We start from the raw sequence: 24,557 nt of genomic DNA on the forward strand, positions 1-24,557 counted from the left end.
CTGTGGGTAACTGAAACCAAGGAAATTAAAACCGTGGATAGGCGGGAAGACTACTGTAAAATGATATTTTTTAAAAAGCTTATTTGTTTCCTCTCCTCAAACATAAGGGGGGGGAAGGAAATATCAGAAATGAACAATTTTAAATGTAATAATTACAAACTAGTAGTTGTAAGCCAAAAATATAATATAAACAAATTTGAGGGCTGGTTTTCCCTACATCTCTGTACATGGACATTGCTTCAACTTGAAGGTGCAGCTAATGAATTTTAACATGTTTTCAACTCAGATATTGAAAAGAAAGAGAGTATTTGAATGTGGAGAGGAAGAACAGAAAGAAAGAGGATACAGAGAAGAACTTGCATGAGAACGTTCTTGTCCAGTTCCGGTAACTTAATTACTCAATGCTCTGTGCATGCTGAGTTGATTTAAGTCATGTGGCAAATGCTACAATTCCTATTCAAGAAAGGCACTGGAACAGAGTCATCACTTGGCATGACTACATCAAGGAAAGCTAATGACAGCCAGAAGAGATCAAAAGCAGATCAGGCAGCTTCAGAAAGCCAGGGAAGTACCCTGAGGAAATATGGAAATCTTGGGAGTGAGCAGAGAAACTAAACAGAGTGGATGTTCTTATAAAATGCCAAAATGAGATTCAGTTGTCTTATTAAAAGGTCTGAGCCCTAACACATGATTTCTCGGCCTTTCCTTAGAAATAAAAATCAAGTCTTTAAGCAGAAACAGAAGTGCTAGAGCCAGCAGATGAGCAACTCTATCATTATAGCTTATCTGTCTTTATCAAACTAAACTGCTGCTTATTCTATTTTCACCTTATTGTGAATGGCCAAGATTTATTGGATATTTATTGTATGAAAGGTATTGACATAAATGCTTCATATGCATTATCCTATTTTCTAAAGCTTTTTATAATGACTTGCCTCTGGGGAAAAAAAATGTGGCCCTTTGAATCTTATTAAATGAATTAGTTCAGTTGATCACTTAGAAGAAATCATTCTTGTTAGGAGTTTGAGGACAGCCTGGCCAACATGGCGAAACCTGTCTCTACTAAAAATACAAAAAACTAGCTGGAAGCGGTGGCTTGTCCCTGTGATCCCATTTACTTGGGAGGCTGAGGCAGGAGAGTTGCTTGAACCCAGGAGGTGGGAAGGCAGAGGTTACAGTGAGCCAAGATTGAACCACTGCACTCCAGCCTGTGCCACAGAGCAAGACTCTGGCAAAAAAAAAAAAAAAAAAAAAGGAAAGAAAAAAAGGAAGAAAGAAAAAAAAAAAAAAAGAAAGAAAAGGGGAATCATTTTTAATAGGCTAGTTTGACCAAAGTAGACATTATTTCAAAGTAATCATTCCTAAAATAACATAATCCAGTAATTTTTCATTTGACTCGCATTTAGTCAGATGTATGTATGTATCTATTTATATCCCTCTCATTCCTAAAAAGGACATGAGGCAGATTCCATGCCTTGTTGATATGAAATTCTATATTTGGATATATCTTTACTTCCCAGTAACTGAATTTAAATTTCAATGTATAAGATTTCCTTTCTCATGTCACAAAACATCTTTTCCATGGAAAACCCCAAATTTTAGAAAAGCAAAAAAAATGAGGTAAATTATGATTTGCCAGTTTTTGATCCTCAGAGTTTGACAGCTTTGTAAATAGCTCTTTGAGCTATTTACAGTTTTTAAGAAGAGTAATGTATAATTACATTGTTTCGTGAACTATAGCATCATTTCTCCACCTTCCCTGTGAGTTCCTCAAAGGTAACTGCCATTCTTCTGTTACTAACACAGTATGCTCACCTTGCATTTCTCAAAATACATTTCAGTGACTACAGAACCCACCAGAGAGTCTGTGAAAAAAGTGATCTGTAATGAATGGGAGAATAATTCCAAGCCCCTCATTTTTTTATTTTAATAATACCGTGAGGCCAAGTGCGGTGGCTCAAGCCTGTAATCCCAGCACTTTGGGAGGCTGAGGCGGGTGGATCACGAGGTCAAGAGATCGAGACCATCCTGGTCAACATGGTGAAACCCCATCTCTACTAAGGATACAAAAAATTAGCTGGGCATGGTGGCCCGTGCCTGTAATCCCAGCTACTCAGGAGGCTGAGGCAGGAGAATTGCCTGAACCCAGGAGGCGGAGGTTGCTGTGAGCCGAGATCGCGCCATTGCACTCCAGCCTGGGTAACAAGAGCGAAACTCCATCTCAAAAAAAAAAAAAAAAAAAAAGAATACCGTGAAGTCTTTTAAATTTAACTTAGCAGCTTCTGCATTCATTTGGCCATAAAACTCCCCATTTTAGCAACTCTACCAAATTGTAATAAGCTATATTCAAACTGGGGAAACTACTGTGCCAGACAACTGTGATCACTGTTGGTCAAGGGCACAGGTCTTTCAGATCTGAAATTTATCTAAAAGATAAGTTCATCTTTCCCTGATATAAAGCGTAAACCTTCAGGGTTAAAAATCCTCTTTTTCACCCTCTGAGATACTAAAAAAATTGCTAAGATACTCCTTCAATATCTAATCTCCTGTGCTGCCAAATGCAGGCACTTAGCACTTGTAGGCGGCAAATGCAGAAGTGGAATTCATATTCGGAGGCGCTGCCTGACTGTCCTCTTAACACCCGCTATCTGGTGTGAGTTAGGTATTTCTTTTTAGCTCCAAGTCTTGCGAGAACTTGCCATTTTCATAGTTACATGTATATTTAATACCTAGAGTAAGAAGTTGTGTATTTATTATAAGAAAATGGGATAACATTCCAAAGCGATTTAACTACAGAGAGCAAATGTAAATCCTGGTATCTTTATAACAGGATCACCCAATCTTCTCCTTTATCAAATCACCTGTAAACTATGAAATCCTACTATACAAGACTGAACTATTGATTAAAGTGGGAAGTATTTTCCAGATCTCCTAGAAATGTCCCTAGCACCACATTATAGTGTGTATAAAATTTTGAAAGCAAACCAAGATGCCTATCAACAGGTTGAAGTATGATAAATACTACAGCATGACATTTTTTTTCTGTTGCTTTCAGAATTCATTCTTGAAATTCACAGTACCATAATATTATATAAATATAACATAGTTTTATTTATTATTGTTGTAATAAAGACAGAGTAAGTCAAGGCAGTCTTTCTTGGCCTCAGTCAGTGAGTAGCAACATGTAAGTCTCCAACAGGGCTCATCTAAGTGACAGAATTCCAGCCCTCTTCAACAACGATTCCTATAACCTTTCTGCTTCCACAGGACCTAGCAAATGTCTGACATAAACGAGGTCTATAATAAATGTTGTTGAATATATAAAAACTATAAGCAAGCTACATAGTGTTCCTATATTCATGGAAATCCACATAAAAACATCTGTGACTAGAATATAACAATTCTATGAATTTGAATGCAGATCAGTAACTTTGAATAAACACATCTCAAATTTGGGAGTCTCTTAAAAAGTTGTCTTTTGTTGTTTGTTTCTGGACAGGGGTAACAAGGCCTTTTCTTGTCATATAGTAACACAATATCAAATGAAAATCTCATGTAAATATATTTACTCTTTATCTGTACATAATATAGCAAAAAAGCAGCTCAGATAGCTGAGGTGCTCACAACTCAATAAGAACATCAAGAAAAGGAATAGCAGGAATTTTACTTACAAAATAAAAAAATGTGCAAACTATTTGCTTTTTTGTAAATGCTTTTAATTCAGAAATTTGAAAAATTTCAGCTGATTATTCTCCAAAATAATTTTATATAAAACTTCTTGATTGGCAATAAAACAATATACGTGTTTGTGGTTTTTAAATAGAAGATATTTTGTTCCCAGGGAAGTTCATAAGCCGGAAAAGCTTGGGCAAGTACACCAAAGGAGATGGGGAGGGACCATTTATCTTCTGTTATAACAATGACATAATTTGTATCCAACCATGACATGACCAATATCCAAATGTTCTTGGTTATAAAATAGAAACAAAATGTAAACTTATTCTTGACAAAACAGATTGTTAATTAAAATAACCAAGATATTACTTAATAACCAAGTTTTTGATACACGTAACTTTTTAAACAACCAACGACTAAGAAGATTGGCAAAATTGTTCTTTACACACACACACACACACACACAGACACACTTCGTTCTATAAGGATAAGAAAAGCTTACTTTTCTCTCAGAACATTGAAAAGTCTGCCTTCTCTCATTAAAAAGCATAAACAGAGAACATGAGTTCAGGATCGTAAGTTACCTTTCAAGTCTTTTTTCAGTTTTCTGAGATCTTTTTGAAAATCTTCAAACTTCATCTGTGAGGCCTGGAAAAGGTCCTGGGGTTCTGGCAGTGGGAACAGACACTGTTCTTTTCCAGCATCCTAATGAACAAAAAACCCCATATTTAAAGAAATTGGTTATCAATATGAAAAAGAAAAATAGCAGCTATGTTCAAACCAAAAACGACAAAAAGCACTGTCAGATCAACAAATAAAGAATAACGGAATATGACTAGATGTAAACATTGTCTTACCTCATCAAGATTTCGGAGATAATACGAAACAATATATGACAAAAGGCTTCTGCTATTGTCCTAGGCAGAAAGAGCAAAGTCAGTGACAATATATTTTTTAACGAAATATAAAGTGTTACCAAAAAAGATTCTAGTGAATTCATGTATATAACATGAGAACATTTAAAATGACATGTGAAATTTTACATTTTGAATTGTCTTGGCCATCGTGTCTAAGGAGTTTGATGGCATAAAAGATTTTTCTCCCCAGTGTTCCAATCTTAGCACAGCTATTTAGGGTCAATGTCTGAATGGTAAATACTGTCCAATTGTTACCCTTCTCAATTAGAAACTTAGTTCATGTCTTATTATTATCAAGTGCGTTTTGTTATTTTGTGTTTTTATTATGTTTTCATTTGATTATTATTTTTTATGTTTAAAAACTACTACCTTTCAGGAAATAATTAAATACTGCTAGCATTGACATATAGCTGGACTAGCAGGTACACTCCAACACTAAGTTTGATTGTGGCTCATTAGCATACAGATTAGGGAAATAAAAAAAAGCTAAGCATCATTTTAAGTAAAGGGGAGCTTTTAACAGTTCGGGCGCAGTGGCTCACGCCTGTAATCCCAGCACTTTGGGAGGCCGAGGCAGGTGGATCATGAGGTCAAGAGATCGAGACCATCCTGGTCAGCATGGTGAAACCCCGTCTCTACTAAAAATACAAAAATTAGCTGGGTACGATGGCGCATGCCTGCAATCCCAGCTACTCAGGAGGCTGAGGCAGGAGAATTGCCTGAACCCAGGAGGCGGAGGTTGCGGTGAGCCGAGATCGCGCCATTGCACTCCAGCCTGGGTAAGAAGGGTGAAACTCCGTCTCAAAAAAAAAAAGAAAAAAACGGTTCCAAGACTACAATTCGTTACATCAGCAACTGAGAGGGAGGAATTAATACTCATGTGGCTATAAATAAGACAATGTGGATGCTTCTATTTAACAAAAGTAAAGTTGTTTCATATCCGACACTTCAAAAAATAGCTTTTCACCTCCTTTCTGGTTTATTTAGGGGCAATAATTTTTATTTAACTTTTTTTTTTGCTCCAAAGTAGCAGCAGATAATCTGAAATTGAGAGCTCAACTACATATTTTACTTTAAAAACAAATTCTATGATACAAACTACATTCTCTGGACTGTTTAATATAACCATGACTTTTTCTATATGTATAAAAAAGCAAAAACTGTTTATAATCAAGTTTGACACGAGTCAGTAATATAGCTATTAGAGACATGCCTCATTAGACAGGATTTGCTTGTAAAATGATTTAAGCAACTTGACCTCCTTTTCCTCTCCCAACTTGTAATTCAATGAAACAGTTGGCAGAACCTGAATCAATTAACAAAACTAGGCATACTGAGAGAAAATTCTAAATGATCAAAGTAACAGCTCTGTCCACGGAGGTCTATAAATAGTACTGAGGAGTAAGTACAGTTATTTGTTTTACAGAGACGAACCAATCCAGGAAGACGTTGCGTAGCTCTTCTGAGTACAACTGAAACAATTTTAAAAAGGTATTTCTTAATTACATATATAAATTTTTATTTTAGATTACCCCTTGATTATTTAAATTAATGAAATTTAACTTAGTAGAGGATTGAATAAAATATATAAACTGATATCAAAAAAAGTCCCACAAATAATCTTTTATTTGTATATGATCACTAGAAACTATTTCCAATTCATTTTTATAATTTAAACATGATATTGATGTTATATATTTCAATATTATTTGTAAAAGTTGTTTCACTTCAACAAGCAGTTGCTGAGTTTTCAAGAATTACCATAGGTTAAGCAAAGGTCTTTTCTCTTTTCTTTTCTTTTCTCTTCTCTTCTTTTCTTTTTCCTCCCTCCACCCCCAACCCCTGCTCTCTCTCTCTTTCTTTTTTATTAGAAGGGGCCTCACTTTATTGCCCAGCTTGGCCTTGAAAAATCTTCCCAAATAGCTGGGATTATGGGCTCATGCTATTGCACTTGGCATAAGCATGTTTTTTAACAAACGTAATTTATGAGGTCTCTATATTAGAGATTTCTATGAAAATGTGTATCATACACAGAAGCATTTGAATAAATAACCATGAAAATAAAAAAACCATATGTGTACCAAGGAGGGACTATGAATTACTCAATCTTGGAAAAGCAGTGTCCAGATTCCATAAATGCTCAAAGAAAGAATATTAAATGAATATCTGTATTAATTTGACGCCCCTACACACACACACGTACACACACCCACACACACACAGACACACACACACACAGACAGTCTCTGGCTTATGATGGGTCATCCTACAATTTCTCAACTTTACAATGGTACAAAAGTGATACACATTCCGTAGAAGCTGTACTTCAAGTACCCGTACAACCATTCTGGTTTTCACTTGCAGCGCAGTGTTCAATCAATCACATGTGATAGTCTGCTGTTTATTATAAAATAGCCTTTGCGTTAGAGGAGCTGCCCAACTGTAGGCTAAAAGTGTTCTGAGCATGTTTGAGGTAGGCAAGGCTACACTTTGATGTTTGCTACATCAGATGTACTGGATGCCTTGTCACTTACGGTATTTTCAATTTAGGATGGGTTTATCAGGTCGTAACTTTACTGTAAGTTGAAAATCATCTGTACATAGAACAATAAACAAATTTTTGGATGGCAGAAAAGACTTTAAAAAGTCTCTTTCTCTCATGAAGGAAACTATTTCATTATCTAGGAAGGACAACCCTATCTACTTTCATTTCTACAAGCCAATTATTAAACTTAATATTTAAAAAATATGTCCAGAATTTCCTTTATCCTTCTTTTGTGTGTGATGATTCTTTTATCGAGAAACGTAGCTATTTTTTGAGTTTACCATCTGAGATTTGAGTCTTGACTCTTACCATCATTCCTAACCTCATATTTCTACTTGCACTCTCACAATTGCTTAGAAATTAATTTAAAATAAACAGAACTGCAGAAGTGGTACCACAAAATAATTAGGTCTGCAAAAGGGCTTCTATCCCCCCCCCCCCACAGTAGTATCAAGAAGAGAATGCAACTCAGAAGAGCAGAATCATCTTTTATATTTTATTTACAGGCCATTTTACTCATCTTTATATTATTTTCAAAATATGAACCTGTTGGCGTCCATTGCTTAACATGCCAAAGAAAAAAATGCGAGATATACTGTCTAACACATAGAACATAATTAGCCTTCAGATTCCAAAAGGATAAATATTAGCAGACACGGGGAAGACACAGTAAAATAAAGTATTGTTTTTATATTAAAAACTATACATATTCTTTTATCAGAGAAATGTAACTCTTTTATTTTTTGAGTTTACCATCTGAGATTTGAGTCTTGACTCTTACCATCATTTCTAACCTCATATTTCTACTGGCACCCTCACAATTGCTTAAATATTAATTTCAAACAATCACAACTGCAGAAGCAGAACCAAAAAATAGTCATGTCTGCAAAAGGGCTTAGACATTCCCCTACATATCAGTATCAAGTTTTCTATTAAAGTGTTTCTATTAAAACAATTGTTTTATATTAAAGCAATATAAAATTACTTTTTATATTGTTTTCATATTAAAAAGTTGTAATTATTCATTAGACAAAAATTATTAACATTAGAAACATTATTAATCACTAAATCACAAATATCTGATGGACATTACATTTTTCTAGCTCAGAACATAAAGAAACATCTGACCTAGGAACAGAAAGAAATATTTATTACAACTGCTTTACATTCAAACCTATTACTAAACAAAACACGGAATTCTCAATTTGCTTACGTCCACTCATGCAAAATACTTACACTGCTCTTGACATCTTTCAGCTTTGGAAGAATGTCCAATCCAAAGCCATCTGCCTGTCCTCGAGTCTTATTTCCTCCATTCATGTAGTTGCCAAAGGCAAGAACCAAACCTAGAACCTGCATAACCCCTGGGCCATTTTTTAATGTCTGTAAAACAGAATAACAACAATAAAAAACAACTTTTATTTTATGCAATAAAATTTTTGTTTCAATCATCTCAAGTTGCAACTAAGGCTATATGAGAACAAATAAGGCCAAATGAGAAGCATTACAAAATAACATCACCAACATCACTGCCATTGTCTTAATTGTGCCTATGTGTGGAGCAGTGCAAATTTTTGGCATCAGCAGAGGAAACCGAAAAGCAGTTACAGAGATCAACTTCCAAATTTAGGTTTACCCCCAAAGACTTCACACTCGTTTCTTTCAAAATACTGCTTAACTTGAGTTTGCATGCCACGTCCTCTGAAAACGTGAGCCTTTAAAAACATCTTTTCACTTTTCTTTTTTTTTTTTTTTTTTTGAGATGGAGTTTCGCTCTTGTTACCCAGGCTGGAGTGCAATGGTGCAATCTCGGCTCACCACAACCTCCGCCTCCTGGGTTCAGGCAATTCTCCTGCCTCAGCCTTCTGAGTAGCTGGGATTATAGGCACGCGCCACCATGCCCAGCTAATTTTTTGTATTTTTAGTAGAGACGGGGTTTCACCATGTTGACCAGGATGGTCGCGATCTCTCAACCTCGTGATCCACCCGTCTTGGCCTCCCAAAGTGCTGGGATTACAGGCTTGAGTCACCACGCCGGCCATCTTTTCACTTTTCAAAATGATTTGGCATGACTAGAACAAATGGTCATGATATTTGACAAATCATTTTAAATGTTAATATTGGTCATTTCTGCCAAGCATTTATTTCTTGTTTTCAGAATAACATTTACCCTCGATTGAGTCACATGACTATTCCTAAATTACTTGGCTGCGAGAATTATTAACAATTTGTGGAGGGGTCCTTCCAGATAAAGAAAGTAAAGAAAATGCCTTCAAATCACACGTCTTTGGAAGTCCGAAGTCTGAGAGGTCCGTGAAAACTGAAAATTTTGTTTTGGCAAAAGGAGAAGGCAGAGAGGTTTCTGGAGGCCAACACGTACTGGCCACATTCTAGCAATATGGCCCCGCAGCCCCAGGTGCGCACCAGAACATTCGCTTTGACCTTGAACCTCAATCATAAAATTTCCCTTCTGTGGGACTGCTATCCTGCAAATCTGGTGAGTACTTAGAGTAAATAAAAGAACGTTTTTTTGAAATATGAACATGACTGAGCACAGTTACATGAGACGCAAGTTCAGCTCTCTTTGGACCAGAACTCACCTCACACAATTTCTGTAGTAATTCCAGTTTGCGATGAATTGAGCAAATACTTTCTGAAAACGTGGACTGGAACAGGATGCAAAAGACTCGCTCTGAAAAGTTGGGGATTAGTGACAGTTCATAAAGGAACCTAAGGAAATAAAGCCAAGTTAAGAAGAAAAATATAATTCACATTAACAGATGGTTATCCTCATCTCATTCATAACAAGTACACACTGAAGACACTGCATTTGCATTTCCCAAACAAAAAGGGCCCACCGTAGCCTGGGTGCCCTCTACATGGTTCTAAGGCAATGCTTACTGTTCAGGTTTGTCCAGAGACTTGGCATTTTCCTTGTCTTTGGAAGATCGGCTGTGCTTCTCTATTTTCTCAAGTTCATCTGACTGTGCTCTCTAAAAAAAAAAACCAAACCATTTCTCAAAGTCTGGCCAACTGAATCCCTTAAATAATCATCTAATTATCTTGATAAATTCAATGATCTGAATGCAGTAAAACTCTCTATATTTTCATGTTTCTTAGCATTTGTATGTAGTAAAGCTTGACTTAATTCATGAGGCATTTTAAAGTGTAAATATGGCCGGGTGCAGTGGCTCATACCTGTAATCCCAGCACTTTGGGGGCTGGGGGGATGACCTGAGGTCAGAAGTTGGAGGACCAGCCTGGCCAACATGGGGAAACCCCGTCTCTACTAAAAGCACAAAAATTAGCCAGGCGTTATGGCGAGCGCCTGTAATTCTAGCTACTCAGGAGGCTGAGGCAGGAGAATTGCCAGAACCCAGGAGGTGGAGGTTGCAGTGAGCTGAGATTGTGCCACTGAACTCCAGCCTGGGTGACAGAGTGAGACTCTGCCTCAAAAAAATAAAAACATAAATAAAAAATAAAGTGTAAATATGTTTTTTGCAAACCAGATTATCCCCAAATCTTCCCAATAATGTTATTTACTCTTAGTAATCTGAGAAACGTTTATTCATACAAGCATGCTTTAAAATAATAGTTTTCCTTTGTTATTTTGCTTGTTTATGAACACCAGCATTTCATTTTATAAAGTAGTATTTCTTATTCAGAAATCAATGAAATTGAATTTGGATATAATTTGATCTTAAAGGTTCATAGTATTTTTAAAGAAAAAAGTACTTATTTAACTATGGAAATCATTGTTTATTTCTTTTTATATTCGGGGGAAATACAATTAAATTATTTAAGTCATGGAACAAAAAAATGCTTTGATCCTTTTGCTGGATTTTCCTTTCTTTCTTTCTTTGTTTCTTTTTTGAGATGCAGTCTTGCTCTGTCACCCAGGCTGGAGTACAGTGGCGTGACATCTGCTCACTGCAACCTACATCTCCCAGGTTCAAGTGATTCTTCTGCTTCAGCATCCTGAGTAGCTGGAATTACAGGTGCCCACCACCACGCCTGTCTCAATTTTGTATTTTTAGTAGAGACAGGGTTTCACCATGTTAGCCAGGCTGGTCTCGAACTCCTTACCTCAGGTGATCCACCCGTCTAGGCCTCCCAAACTGCTGGGAATATAGCCATGAGCCACTGTACCTGGCCTGGATTTTCTTTTTGATATAAAATGCCTCCATGCTTATTTTCTTCTTAAGTGTCTTCTGTCACTCTTTATAATCTCAAACTAAAAATTAGTCATTCTAAATGTGTTTCCTTATAAGAAAAGATCCTATACATTTTTAATATTAATATTGGGTAGGAGATTTTACAGACTTCAAGAACCACAAATCTACGTCTTTATTTTATAGAGTATTTGGATTATTTTTATTTGCAGTCCTGTTAAAAGAGCCAAAGTATCACATTTTCTAAATGCATTAAGAGTAGACCACCATATTATGATTTCTGAGTCCAGTCTTCAGTAGTTAAAATTCTTTCAATATTATTTTTGTTTAAACAGACAAGCAGTTCAGCCCAGAACTGCTATAGGAGATAGAGCCTGATAGCTTTCAAGAGAATTGCTAGATATCACCTGAACAGAGCTAGGTTCTGCTTTGTATTTACTGATTGTTTTTAAATGCAGGTTTTCAATTGATAGGATTAACTAAGACTTGCTGTTTCAAAAGAAGCTTCTTTTAATGAGGGAAGAACTGATGGGAGATCTGCTAAAGAAATTGATCCTCTGACAGTTTCATAAATTTTGCATTTGGAATGGGATGCATCAAAAGGATACAAAGAAGTAAAGGAGGTACATTTTACTGCAAATATTCCAAGCTACTCCAAAAATTAAAACTCTTCTTCTAGAATTTCAATTGCACATTAATCTTTCTTTCCTCCCCAGTTAATTGTGGCTTTGCTCAAGAACTTTACTACTCGAGCAAATACTCCTTCATTCCCTTGTCAGTTTCCCATGAGAGTCAGCCTCACAAATAATACCTTAAGACCATGTAAAGCCATATTAGGAGACAGACTTTTAAAAATGACATCTTTCTGGCAAATGAGAGACTAAGGAAATATTCTAAAAGAACATGAAAGCTGAGGATACAGTCAAGGCAAGGGTTGTTTTAAGACACACAAATCCACACCTAAGTATAACACATAAAGGTCTCCAATCCCTCTAATCTCTTTATTCTTTTAAAGGAAAGAGTTTCTACCAGAGCAGCTGGTTAGTCAACCATCTCCAAGCCCAACCTCATTCTATACCCAAAACCTCATTACAGAAAAAAAAAGTCCAGCTTGTTACAATTCGATGACACAATTAGGTTTCTTAGTTCGATTTTGTTTAAACACCTTAATATAGACTCAACCTAGCTGTTGAATAGACTCGACATGGGGTTCCATAACTAGAATCCTACGCCATGGACCCAGTATATTCCCTGGATCTTAAACAAAACAAAAATAAATCAAAAGGCAGCTGTAAGAGATAAAAGATGGCTAAGGTAAATCAGAGTAATAATTAAAGATACAAGAGAAGGATGAAATTGATCAATGTCTTCAGAACAAACTGACTTAGTACTCTAGAGGCACTGCCCAAAGTCTTCAGCACATATAAAGTATTAATTGCACAGTCCTTTTTACCCTACACTATATTAAACCATTTCCGCTCACTTCAGAAAGAAATCAAGCTGCCCTGGGCTGACAGTAAACTTTATGGCAAGTCGAGGGAACTGTCACTTTATGCCCTATAAACTCCTTTCTTGTTCTCTACAAATATGTGTACATGACACTATCTCTTCTGGTCTCTTTTTCTCTCTGGGGCTTAGTTAACTACACCTCAGGTAACCTCTGGCCCTCTCATTCTCATATACACACATGCACACACAGATATGTACATGTACACACACACACACACACACACACGGTCAATTCTTGCTATTTATGGACTGGGCACTGAATCAGCATATACTGAACCATTACTCCTAGAAAAAACACAGGGCTCCTGTGAGCCTCTGGGGTCACAACATTTTCATGGACTGATCAATACATAGCATTGTTTGATGTTTAAAGACATTTAATGTATACTGTTGACTCATTAATACTCCAGGCCAGCAGCACCACCGCTCATGCCTCAACAAAACTTGTCCAGCACATAGATTTTTTCCCATAAGTTACATCACAGCCCTCTTGTGCTCAGAAACACTAGTCAGCACTAGGGGCCATTTTAGACTGGAAAATTGCTAACAAAAAGCACAACAGTACAAAAAACATGGCAGTAAATGGACTGCAAAAAGGATGCCTTGCTGCCTGAGAGCTGGGAAAAAGAGCCAGAATGTTGGCTTTCAGTTAGGAACGTCTGTGCCAGGAGACCCAAATCTTTCACCACTCAGCACATGTCGGCAAATAATACAAAAGCCCTGTGCATGTCAACTTTGGAGTTAAAAATATATTTTAGTGACTAGGCAAGTTAGCAAATACAGATTCTGCAAATAAGGAAGATCAACTCTGTATGTGTTTCCATGTTTATATACACACGTGCATTTATATGAGAGAGTCATTACAAGTATACACTCCTTTTTTTTTGAGACAGAGTCTCGCTCTGTGACCCAGGCTGGAGTGCAGTGGTGTGATCTCTCCTCACTGCAACCTCCACCTCCCGGGTTCAAGTAATTCTCTGCCTCAGCCTCCCTCCCAAGTAGCTGGGATTACAGGTGTGTGCCACCATGCCCGGCTAATTTTTGTATTTTTAGTAGAGATAGGGTTTCTCCATGTTGGCCAGGCTATTCTTCTTGAACTCCTGATCTCATGATCCACTCACCTCAGCCTCCCAAAGTGCTGGGATTACAGGAGTGAGCCACCGGCACCCAGCCTACACTCCTTTATTTTAACCTATTTTACTTTTCGAGGAATATGGCCAAATAAAGCCTGCATTGAGCTCCCAAAGTGCTGGGATTACAGGAGTGAACCACTGTGCCCAGCCTTAAACTATTTCTTATAGTATAGTTTGTTTGTATTAAAAAAAAATCATAATTGCCAAGTAACAGTTTTCCACTAATGCCCTCTCCTATTCAATCTGACAGTGCTCTGGAAAAGGTAACTTCACCAGAATAGCATATAAATCTATGGCAAATGAAAAATGACCCAGTTGAAATGTCCAGGTGGGGAGATCTCTAAAATGGCAGGAATGTAAAGCAAGCTTGGAATATGTGCATTCAGTTCATCGAATGAGTATCACTCCCTTGACCACAACTCACTGTTAAGGTAAGAAGGAAGACAAGGGCTATCAAATCCCAGCTCTTGGCTTCAGGCAGCCCAAACAGGAGGCAGACAAATGAATAAACTGTCATGAAGCAGTGTGATGAGTGCTCCTTTAGTGGCACTAAGTAATGGGAGTGTGACAGTGACGTTTGAGAAAAGTGGAAACACTGGGAGAACACCAAGGGCAAAAGATACGATCGGGCATCTGCTTTCCTTAAGTCAGACATAAAGAGAACCCTGAGGATGAAGCTTCAGAGGAAAGACAGAAGTCAGCCAAGGACAGATCCTGGGGGAGGCTCACATATCAAGAAACAGGCAGGCGGAGGAGGAAGAACAGACAGGAGGATGAGAAGAAGCCAGCAGGGATGTGAGAGAAGAGCGCAGAGACAGGCAATGTAAGAAAGCACTTTCATCCTCACAAATGAAACAATGAAAGGGAAGAACAAGGACACAGAGAATTTTGATATAGAAAGAATATTAGAAAGATCTTTCATGTGGATGTTCTCAACTTTGCAACTAAATTTGGAAGCCAGGTTACTGTCCATAAATGCAGACAGTCAGGTTGAAGAGGATGACTTAGAGTGAAAAAGGTCAAAAGTCTGGGCCAGGCGTGTGGTTCACACCTGTAATCCCAGCACTTTGGGAAGCCGAGGCAGGTGGATCGCCTGAGTTTAGGAGTTTGAGATGAGCCTGGCCAACATGGCAAAACACCGTCTCTACTAAAAATACAAAAAATTAGCTGGGTGTAGTGGTGGGTGCCTGTAATCCCAGCTACTTGGGAGGCTGAAGCACAAGAAATGCTTGAACTAGAAGGCAGAGGTTGCAGTGAGCCGAGATTGGACCACTGCACTCCAGCCTGGCGGACAGAGTGAGACTCTGTTGAAAGAAAGGAAAAAGAAGGAAGGGAAAGGGAAAGGGAAAGGGAAAGGGGAGAAGGGGAGGGGACGGGAGAGGGGAAGGGTGGAGGGGAGTGGAGAGGGGAGGGGAGGAGAGGGAGGAAAGGAGAGGAGAGGAGGAGAAGAGAGGACGAACATGAGGGGAGGGGAGGAGGAGAGAGGAGAGGAATAAGGAACGAAGGAAAGGAAGAGAAAAGAAAAGCAAAGAAAAGGAAAGGAAAGAAAGAGAAAAGGAAGAAGGAAGGGAGGGAGGGAGGGAAAGGAGGAGAAAAAAAGAGAAGAAAAGAAAAGATCTAAAGAGTCAATGTGTGAGGAATGCAAACAAGGGGAGAGAAGAAAAGGAACTAAAATTCAAGAGTGATGAACCAGCCAAGGTAAATAAAGAGGAGGGGGTTCCTGGGGATGGCAGAAGATCAGGAAGGGAAATCAAGTTATTATGAAATCAACTTGAGGTACAATGAAAATAAAGGACAGGTTTAGAGAAGTTATGACACAGACAAAAAAATTAGCCTCCTAAGTATCTTGCAAAGAATAAATGCCAACATGCTTGCCATGGACACCAAGGGGTTCAGCTTCACTGTTTTCCCGGTCCGTGTGTGCCAGCCACAAGCCCTCCCTGCTGGTGACACAGCACAATAGCTCTTTCCACCCCACCACAGTGCCCTTCCACGTGTGGCTTCCTCGGTCCGAGAGGCTCTTATTTATTACAGGCTCAGTCACTTCATGGGGATTGTTTCCTGATGAAAGACCCTTTTCCAACTACTTTTCCTCTCTAGCATACTTCCACTGTAGTTTTATTTATTTTTGTGAATTTCTGATTTATATTTTCCACACAGAGACTGTGAGGACAGGGACAATATCTGTCTTTTTCTTGTCTCTAAATCTTCTGTCATAGCGAAGCCTGAGTGTTGGCACTCCTGGCAAAAAAAGAGAGAAATTCCTTTGCTTGGACACTTTCAGCAAGCACTGAATTAGGATAGTATCACAGAATCATAAAAATCTCAGGGGTGGAAGAAGCGCAGGCCATCTATTACAGCAGTTCTCAAGCCTTTTAGACCCATGATGCTTTACTGTACTAAAAATTATACACAATGCTAAGGAGCTTTAGTTTTTGAGAATTGCAGAGGGTCTCCAACTTACTATGGTTCTATTTATGATTTTTTTTAACCATAACAAGTTGAGGTGAGAAAAGCAATAGACTTTCTGTAAAAACCATATTTTGAATTTTGACCTAAACTTTTTAATTAACTTTATATAATTGGCTTTTAGTTACATGATTTTGCCCAACTGTAGGCCACGTAAGTGATTGAACATGTTTAAGGCTGGGTAGGGTAAGCTACGATATTCGATAGGTAGGCTAGGCATAGTAAATGTACCGTTGACTTAAAGATATTTTCAACTTATAATGGGTTTACTGGGACATAACCTCTTCATAACTTGAGAAGCATCTGTAAACATACTTATATTTACCATATTAGATGTTAAACCAAGAAGTGTTTCAGATATTCAATCAAAATTGTAAGAATCCATTAATGTAAAATATTTTTTTCTTTTAAATTAGAGGAGTTGCAATGTGTTATGTTTTTGAAGTTCTGTTTATTGTCTAGCTTCTAGCTGGAATCTGTATCTGCTTTTGCATTCAATCCATTGTGATCTGTCATTCTGGATGAAGTAAAGGAAAAGAATCTAGCTTCATACAGAAAAGTAGCTGGAAAGATGAGGAATATTTTAATAGTGCTTCCAGATAAGTGCAGACAATCTTTAGTACTACACTAAGTTAGGGAAAACCGTATCAGTTTACTTTTTGATTATGTTACGTAAAAATTTGTTGTTGTGACTTGCAATGAGAATGGTCATTTAAAAATTATTTATTCACTGATTTACACAGAGCTTCCAAATACTGGCATATATTATGTTAGAATACTAAGAATAAAGTCACTTCTTTAAAAATATCGTATGCAAACCTGTCAGGGAAAACAGTCTTTAAGTAGAGGTGAAACTTCCAAGCTCATGCTGGCAGATAAAAGACTTCCAGAATTCAAATGTTTGCTTTAGAACTTGGATTTTATCATTGGCCACAAATACTGTGAGTGGTTCTCCCTGAAGTAACTGACTTACTTTGTTCATTTTCAAGAAAATGTCTAGCAAATATCAAGGTATGAATAACCACAGTTTGCAGTCTAGTTTTCAAGTAGAAATGGTGTTCAAGAAAAGAAAAAGTTCAATTTCGCACTTTAAATAATCACACAAGTATTTTTTTTATCAAAGTAACTCTATACTTTGCTATGCAGTAGACTCCATGTTTACTTCTCACCTCATCACACAGAATATTAAGACACATATTAAACAGCTGGGTTTTAATAAAAGAGATCATTTTTATTGCTCTATCAGAGCAGTACAATGACTTTTCCCCTGTGAGAGTACAGCGGTGAATTACAATAACTCAGCTCGGTGTTACTGCCTCCATCGTGCTGAGGCGTCAGCGTGTTTACCTACCACTGCTTTTGCATAATCAGCACAACTGTTTACACTGTCAAGGAGGCAAACACCATCTCAGTGTTATCAGGAGAATGGTTCTGACCTTGAAGAGCCCCTCAAAAAGAATGGCAGGAATTGGGCATCCGTGGAGCATACACTGTGAACTAATGTTTGGTAAAACCTTCCTGTCTAGCTGATCATTAAATTCTCTTCAACCACCCACTCCCAAAGGAAAGAAAGAAGGAAGAAAGGAGGGAAAAGAAGCAAAGCAGAAAGATAGACGAAAGAAAGAAAGAAAGAAAGAAAGAAAGAAAGAAAGAAAGAAAGAAAGAAAAGAAAAGAAAGAGAAAGAAAGAAAGAAGGAGAAAAGGAAATGGAGGAAAAAAAAGAAAGAAAGATACAGAAGGGAGGGAGGGAGGGAGGGAGGGAGGGAGGGAGGGAGGGAAAGACTAAAGAAAAGAACTTAAGCACTTTTAGTGACAAAATTCATTGTCTTCCTAAACTGGTCATCATATCTTTAAATAATAGTGTTCAGAAACACCAAAAATATGGTCTTCTTTATACTAAACAAAACATTTCCTCTATTTTTAGCTATGGATCCTAGGTCCACTCTCTAGGGTCATTTTGAAATCTCAGATATGTGAGGAAGCTACAACCTTCCTCTTTTGTCTTCTGTGCTAAGTACCTGGTTCTTTACAATTTACATAGCACAAATGTGAGCCATTTATTCAAACAGGCTCTTTCTTCCTTATGGCCAAATACATAAGCAAAGTGGCTACACACTTACCCATTAATCACATAAAAGAATTTCCAGGTTCCAAACCTGCAACTAACAAACCAACCTTCCCTCTCCCAGTCTTTTTCACTTCCATTAGGGAGAGTCCCTTCCAAGACAACATCGTTTCAGTGTGCGAAAACTACCTTTTTGCTACTTCCTTTCACCCTTTCCCACTGTCACCCTGATCATTTGCAGATTTGTAACAGAATATTCCTTTCTCAATATTTACTGTGTCTGCCTATAAGTGAAACAGACCCCAGGTGCTGTAACCTGGATGCTTTCACCAGTCACCACCAGCCAGTACAGATTCAGATTCCTAGATGTCATCGCAGATTTCACCAAGTACTTTAACCTCCACCACCCCAGACCCACATACCTTCGGCAACCAAATTGTACTATTTCAACTCCTGGGAAAGAAAAAAATTAATTCTATAGACAGGAAGATGTTTTCTTTGTGGGGGAGTGGAAAAAGGTGGATCCTGATATTGAATTGATATCCATTTCTGCTGAGTTTATGAATGGTGCTAAGCAACTCTTTCTCAAATGGTGAAATAGGCTCATTCTTCCTTATGGACAAATACATGAAGAAAGTGGCCACACACTTACACACTGATTAACCACATGAAATAATTTTCAGATCCTAGGGCCAGGCACAGTGGCTCATGTCTGTAATCCCAGCACTTTGGGAGGCAAAGGCAGGCGGATCAAGAAGTCAGGAGATCGAGACCATCCTGGCTAACGCAGTGAAACCCTGTCTCTATTAAAAATACAAAACATTAGCCGAGTGTGGAGGCACATGCCTGTAATCCCAGCCACTCAAGAGGCTGAGGCAGGAGAACAGCTTGAACCCGGGAGGTCAGAGGTTTCAGTGAACATCGCGCCACCACACTCCAGCCTGGGCAACAGAGCAAGACTCTGTCTCAAAAAGAAAAAAAAAAAAAAAAAATCCAGGTTCTGAAGATTCAGCTAAAACACCTTCCCTCTCCCAGTCTTTTTCACTTCTATTAGGAAAGCTCCTTCTAAGGTGACGTCGTTCCAGTATACAAGAACTATTTAAGTTAGTGCTCTCTGGAACACTAACTTAAACTAAGCACCTTAGATAAAACACATTTAAAAATCAAGTCAGGTTTTCTTCCTCTAAACCTTCAGGGATCCTTATTCCAGTAAACTGGAAAACTAGTCACCCATCTGGAAAGCTTCCCATACTTCACTTCCACTTCCAATGAGTCACTGAGTCTCAGACTCACCTCCTGTGCCATCGCCCTTGACCAAACTACTGCCATTTCTCACTCAACTACTCCAATATCCTGATCGGCCTCCCCCAGATCATCCCTGGCTCTCTTTAATATATGTTCTAGGAAGTACTTAATGTGATTGTTTTTGGAAGATGCAAATCAGAGCATGTATATCCTACTCAAAACTTTTTAATGATTAACCATTATTTTTAGAAAAATACCTGGAGGTAATGGTACAAACAAACACAGGGAAGCAATAAAGGATGAAAAGAAGGCAGACCAGCCAAGGACCCCACAACGTGATTAACAGCATGGTGATGAAGTTCCTGATTTTTCCGTTTTCTTTCCATTTATCCCAGGTGGGGTGCTAGAGAAGCTCAGAATCTGCAAACCACCATCAGACACAGGAAAAACAAAAAAGAAAGAAAAAGGAAAGCCTGCTTCCTTCCTCCAGCCAAAGGACTAGGAAAATGGTGGTCTGGCAGGGCAAAAAACCTTTCTCTTAATACCTGCCCTATGCCAAACACTGAATGAAGAACTGTTCCACTGAGGTGCTATTGTGGCCAAGTGAAGAGCTGAACTGTCACTCCCGCAGCCATGAGGTGGAGCACACGGGTATGAGGCAGTGCTACTTCATACAATGCCTGCTCCAGCTTCCCATCAACCTGGCATCTGGGAGCCCAGTGGGCAGCCAGACTTTCACCTCCACCTGGCGACAAGACAGAAAGAGGTGATTTGAGGTGGTGCAAATGAGTAACTCAATCTAATTAGAAAATGGGAAAAAGATATAAACAGACATAACGCCAAAGAGAAGACATGGGTGACAAGTTACCATGTGAAATGATGTTCAACATCATTCGCCATTAGAGAAACGCAAATTAAAATAATGATGGAATATCACTATGAATCCATTATACCAGCTAGAATAAAAACCAGTCACAATACCACGGATGCAGCAAAACTGGATCTCTCACGTATTGCTGTTGAGAATGTAAAATGGTACTGCCATTCTGGAAAACAGTTTGTCAGTTTCTTAAAACATTAAATATACACAACTTTCAACACAACAATTGCAGTCCTGGGCATTTATCACAAATAAAACCTAAGTCCACATGGAAAAAAATTATGTACATAAATGTTCATAACAGTTTTACGTGTAATACACGAAAACTCAAAACACCCAAATGTCTTTCAGTAGGGGAAAGATTAAACAAACATTAGTATGTTCATACCATGAAGTCCTGCTCAACAATGAAACAAAATGAACTATTGATGCCCTCAACACTTCAGTGGATCTCATGGAAATTATACTGAGTGGAAAAAAGCTAATCTTAAAAGGTTATACACCCTATGATTCCATTTATATCACATTCGCCAAATCACAAAATTATAGGGATGGAAACAGATTATTGACTACCAGGGTTTAGGGAGGAAGAAAGGAATGGGGTAATTAAAAGGGGATAGCAAGAGGGATCTTGTGGGTGGTGGAATCATTCTACATCTTTATCACATGTTGATTTATGTAACTATCAGCACATTCTACTGTGTTACATAAATCAACATGTGATAAAAGTGCATAGAACGATATACACATACATGTGTACATGCATGCCTACCCACTAGGAGTGCATACAAAACTGGTGAAATCTAAAAAAGGTCCATGGATCATACCAATGTAAATTTCCAGGTTTTGATGTTATACTACAGCTTTCTAAGATGTTATCACCGGGGAAAACTGGGCATGTGGGACACAGTGTACTATCATTACAAAGTCCTGTGACTCTATAATGATTCTAAAATAAAGGCTTGAAAGAAAAAAAAGGAAGCAAATGACCCATTGATAATCCATTCCACTTTCTCCCCAAATCTGTTCATTATTTTGAACATCCAATCCTGGCTATGGTGATCCAGTTCAATCACCAGGAAAGAAGCCTGCTTATGGCCTCCTTGCTCCCACATCCCGTGAGCAACATTTCCTGTTGAGTCTTCCCCTGAAAAAAGTCTCAGAAACCCAGACTTCTCCCTCTCACTCTCATTGCTATCCCAGAGCGACCCATATACACTCATCCCTGCCAGTCTCAATCCCTGCCCTTCCTTTCCCTATGCACTACTTTCCAGCATATTCTTTGCCTAAAACACATTATAGATTACTACATCCATGCTTTTGATCACACTGCTCCATCTGTGGGACTTCATCTCTTCTCCGTAGCATATTACTGACCAACACTTAAGAACAATCCCAGATACTGCTACTCTATGAACATCCTTCTAACTTCCCCAAGATCAAATCCTTCTTGCCTTTTCAGCAACTGTTCCACTCTTTCCAAAGAACTCTATCTAGCACTTAAGAACATTAGACTGTAATTATTTGGCTTCATGTTTATCGCCCACATTACATCTGAAGTTCTTTAAAGAGGTGAATATAATATTCATTTTTATAATACCAACAAGGCACACAGTACACACACTCTAAATATTTATTGGAGGGGAAAATCTGATGGTTAGGTTCTCTCATTTTATTTGAGTACGTAAAAATCTATACATATGTCATGTATGAAATGGCCTTTTTTTGTGTCGGACTGGGGACTTCAAGCACATTTAAGAGAAAATACGTTTGCATTATTAAAGGGCCACTTAAATACATTTTTACCACATTCAAGAGTTTATGGGTGGTATATATACTACTTGTTGATCTCATCTAATCTTGAAAACTAGCTTTTCAAGAGATATACTTTTTATGGTCCACCAACTCACATAGTACAGCTCCACAGATCTTTCTTCTCCAGGTGACATTAAATAATTTTAATATTTTCAAATGCCAAAGGATGAGGAGAACTTTCAAAAGAATGATCAAATATACCATAGCAACCTAAAGTTGTATGTCTAATGGCTGAACAGTTCTTCAGGGACCTGAAAGTCTTGAACACTTGTATGTTGGCAAAACGTGAGAAAACAAGAAATTCAGAGCCAAATTCTCATGTAATACCATCTGGAATCACTCAAGCCCCTAAATAAGTTCAGTGAAGAAAAACATGATAGGAGGTCTACATCCTTTTTAAGAGAGTTGACTATTTATTCCTTTAATAAATTTATTGCCTAGTTAAATTTCAGTTGTTGCAATCATGGGCGGTAAGAAGGGGAGGTTGATGACCCTATCAAATATAATACATCAAAACCATCAAACGTTTTTACTGTTCATGCATAATTTTAAGTTAGGACCCAGATTTAGTAGTAACCCAGGTTTTTAGGAGGAATGAGAATAATTATGTTTGCTACCATTCAAAAACCTCTACCTTATATAACCACACAGGACAAACCTGAAAGTCTTACACATAAACTACACTATGCTTAGTCTTAAGTACATTCCTGTAACATCAGCAGAATAAAGGAATTTAAAGACAGTCTAGTGAACATTTATGGCATCAGGTTGGCAAAATTTACTGGGGTTGCTAGCCAACTGCACCATTTCCCTAATGCTTGCCTGCCATCAGGAAAATTACTGGAAAATGTTTACTCTATGTGTGTCAGAAGAAACTGTCCTCCCAGAAGGGCTGAATTGTTATTAAAGAGTGTATGTGCAGGAAACACTCTCTGTACTCCACTAAGCTAAAAGGTGCGTTAATGTCCTCCAAGAGAAAAATGAGGCACACCGCAGAAGAATAGACTTCATGCAAAAACAATGACTGGGAGAGACAGACGGGGAACTTACAAACAATTCAACATCGCACACGAGGATGTGCAGTTCATGTTCTTCTGAGGGATGACCTCTTGAGAAACCAAAAGAAGTCATAATAAAAGGAGAAGAAACAAGTGTTTCCATTATCGAACAGGTTTACACTCAGAGCTAAAAGCACGAGGAAAAACAGCAGCAAGGATCAAAGCTAGGATTAAACCAACATGAAAGTATTCCAAATTTCTTACATTTATTAAGGATTTATTCTGCAGCTATTTTTATAAAGAATTTGAGGACGACAGTCAGTGATTTGTTTGCTTCTCCTCTTCCCTCTCTCTTTTTAAATTGCAGAAAGTTGGAATATGTTTTCATTTCAGGTCAGTATATATTGAAGACAAGTCTGTGATTTAAAATAGGTCAGTAGTCGAACCTAGCATTTCTCAGGGAAACGTGAATCTGGCACAGACATAATACAGTGACCCTCCCTCTCTCTCCTTTCCATTCAAGCAGTATTTGCGCTCCTCACTACAGATGGATGCCATATTTCCCCTCCCCAAACAGCACAGTCTTTATGATCTACCCCCATTTTTAAAGGTTGGTACTTAAAGTGCCTCATGATGTGTTTTCTGTTAAACTACTATTCATAGAATGTTAGCAGTTGAATTCTTACATGATAATTAAAATTGTATGGATATTGTAGCTACCCATTTTCCTTGCAGAAGAGAGTAAGAGATACCCAGCATCTTCCTCAGTAGCTTTCTATGTACAAAAGCATAATTTGAAAGAAAATGTGTACACATAAAGTATTTTTCAAGATGTTAATATACAGTATTTTTTCTTTCTCTTTTTTTTTTTTTTTTTTTTTTGAGATGGAGTGTTGCTCTGTCACCCCGGCTGGAGTGCAGTGGCTCAGTCTCAGCTCACTTCAACCTCCCCGCTCCTGGGTCCAAGCAATTCTCCTGCCTCAGCCTTCTTAGTAGCTGGAACTATAGGCACACATCAAATACCCAGCTAATGTCTGTATTTGTATTTTTACAGTAGAGACGGGGGTTTCACCATGTTGGCCAGGCCGGTCTCGAACTCCTGATCTCGTGATCCACCTACCTCGGCCTCCCAAA

At 38.1% G+C, this 24,557-nt stretch overlaps 1 protein-coding gene across 8 annotated transcripts in view; it reads right to left on the reverse strand.

The window, feature by feature from the left end:
* Positions 1 to 24,557, reverse strand: part of FMN2 (formin 2) — a 398,830-nt gene that overhangs the window by 154,852 nt on the left and 219,421 nt on the right. For all 8 annotated transcript variants that reach the window (XM_078357268.1, XM_035280903.3, XM_078357264.1 and 5 more), the window contains 5 exons: positions 10,039 to 10,130; positions 9,738 to 9,867; positions 8,374 to 8,520; positions 4,533 to 4,592; positions 4,260 to 4,380 (listed from right to left, as the gene is read on the reverse strand). In XM_078357268.1, the coding sequence (XP_078213394.1) occupies positions 4,260 to 4,380; positions 4,533 to 4,592; positions 8,374 to 8,520; positions 9,738 to 9,867; positions 10,039 to 10,130 (550 nt within the window). The remainder of the gene's footprint in view (positions 1 to 4,259; positions 4,381 to 4,532; positions 4,593 to 8,373; positions 8,521 to 9,737; positions 9,868 to 10,038; positions 10,131 to 24,557) is intronic.

This window comes from Callithrix jacchus, chromosome 19 (genome assembly GCF_049354715.1).
Source record: "Callithrix jacchus isolate 240 chromosome 19, calJac240_pri, whole genome shotgun sequence".
Classification (NCBI taxonomy): domain Eukaryota; kingdom Metazoa; phylum Chordata; class Mammalia; order Primates; family Cebidae; genus Callithrix; species Callithrix jacchus.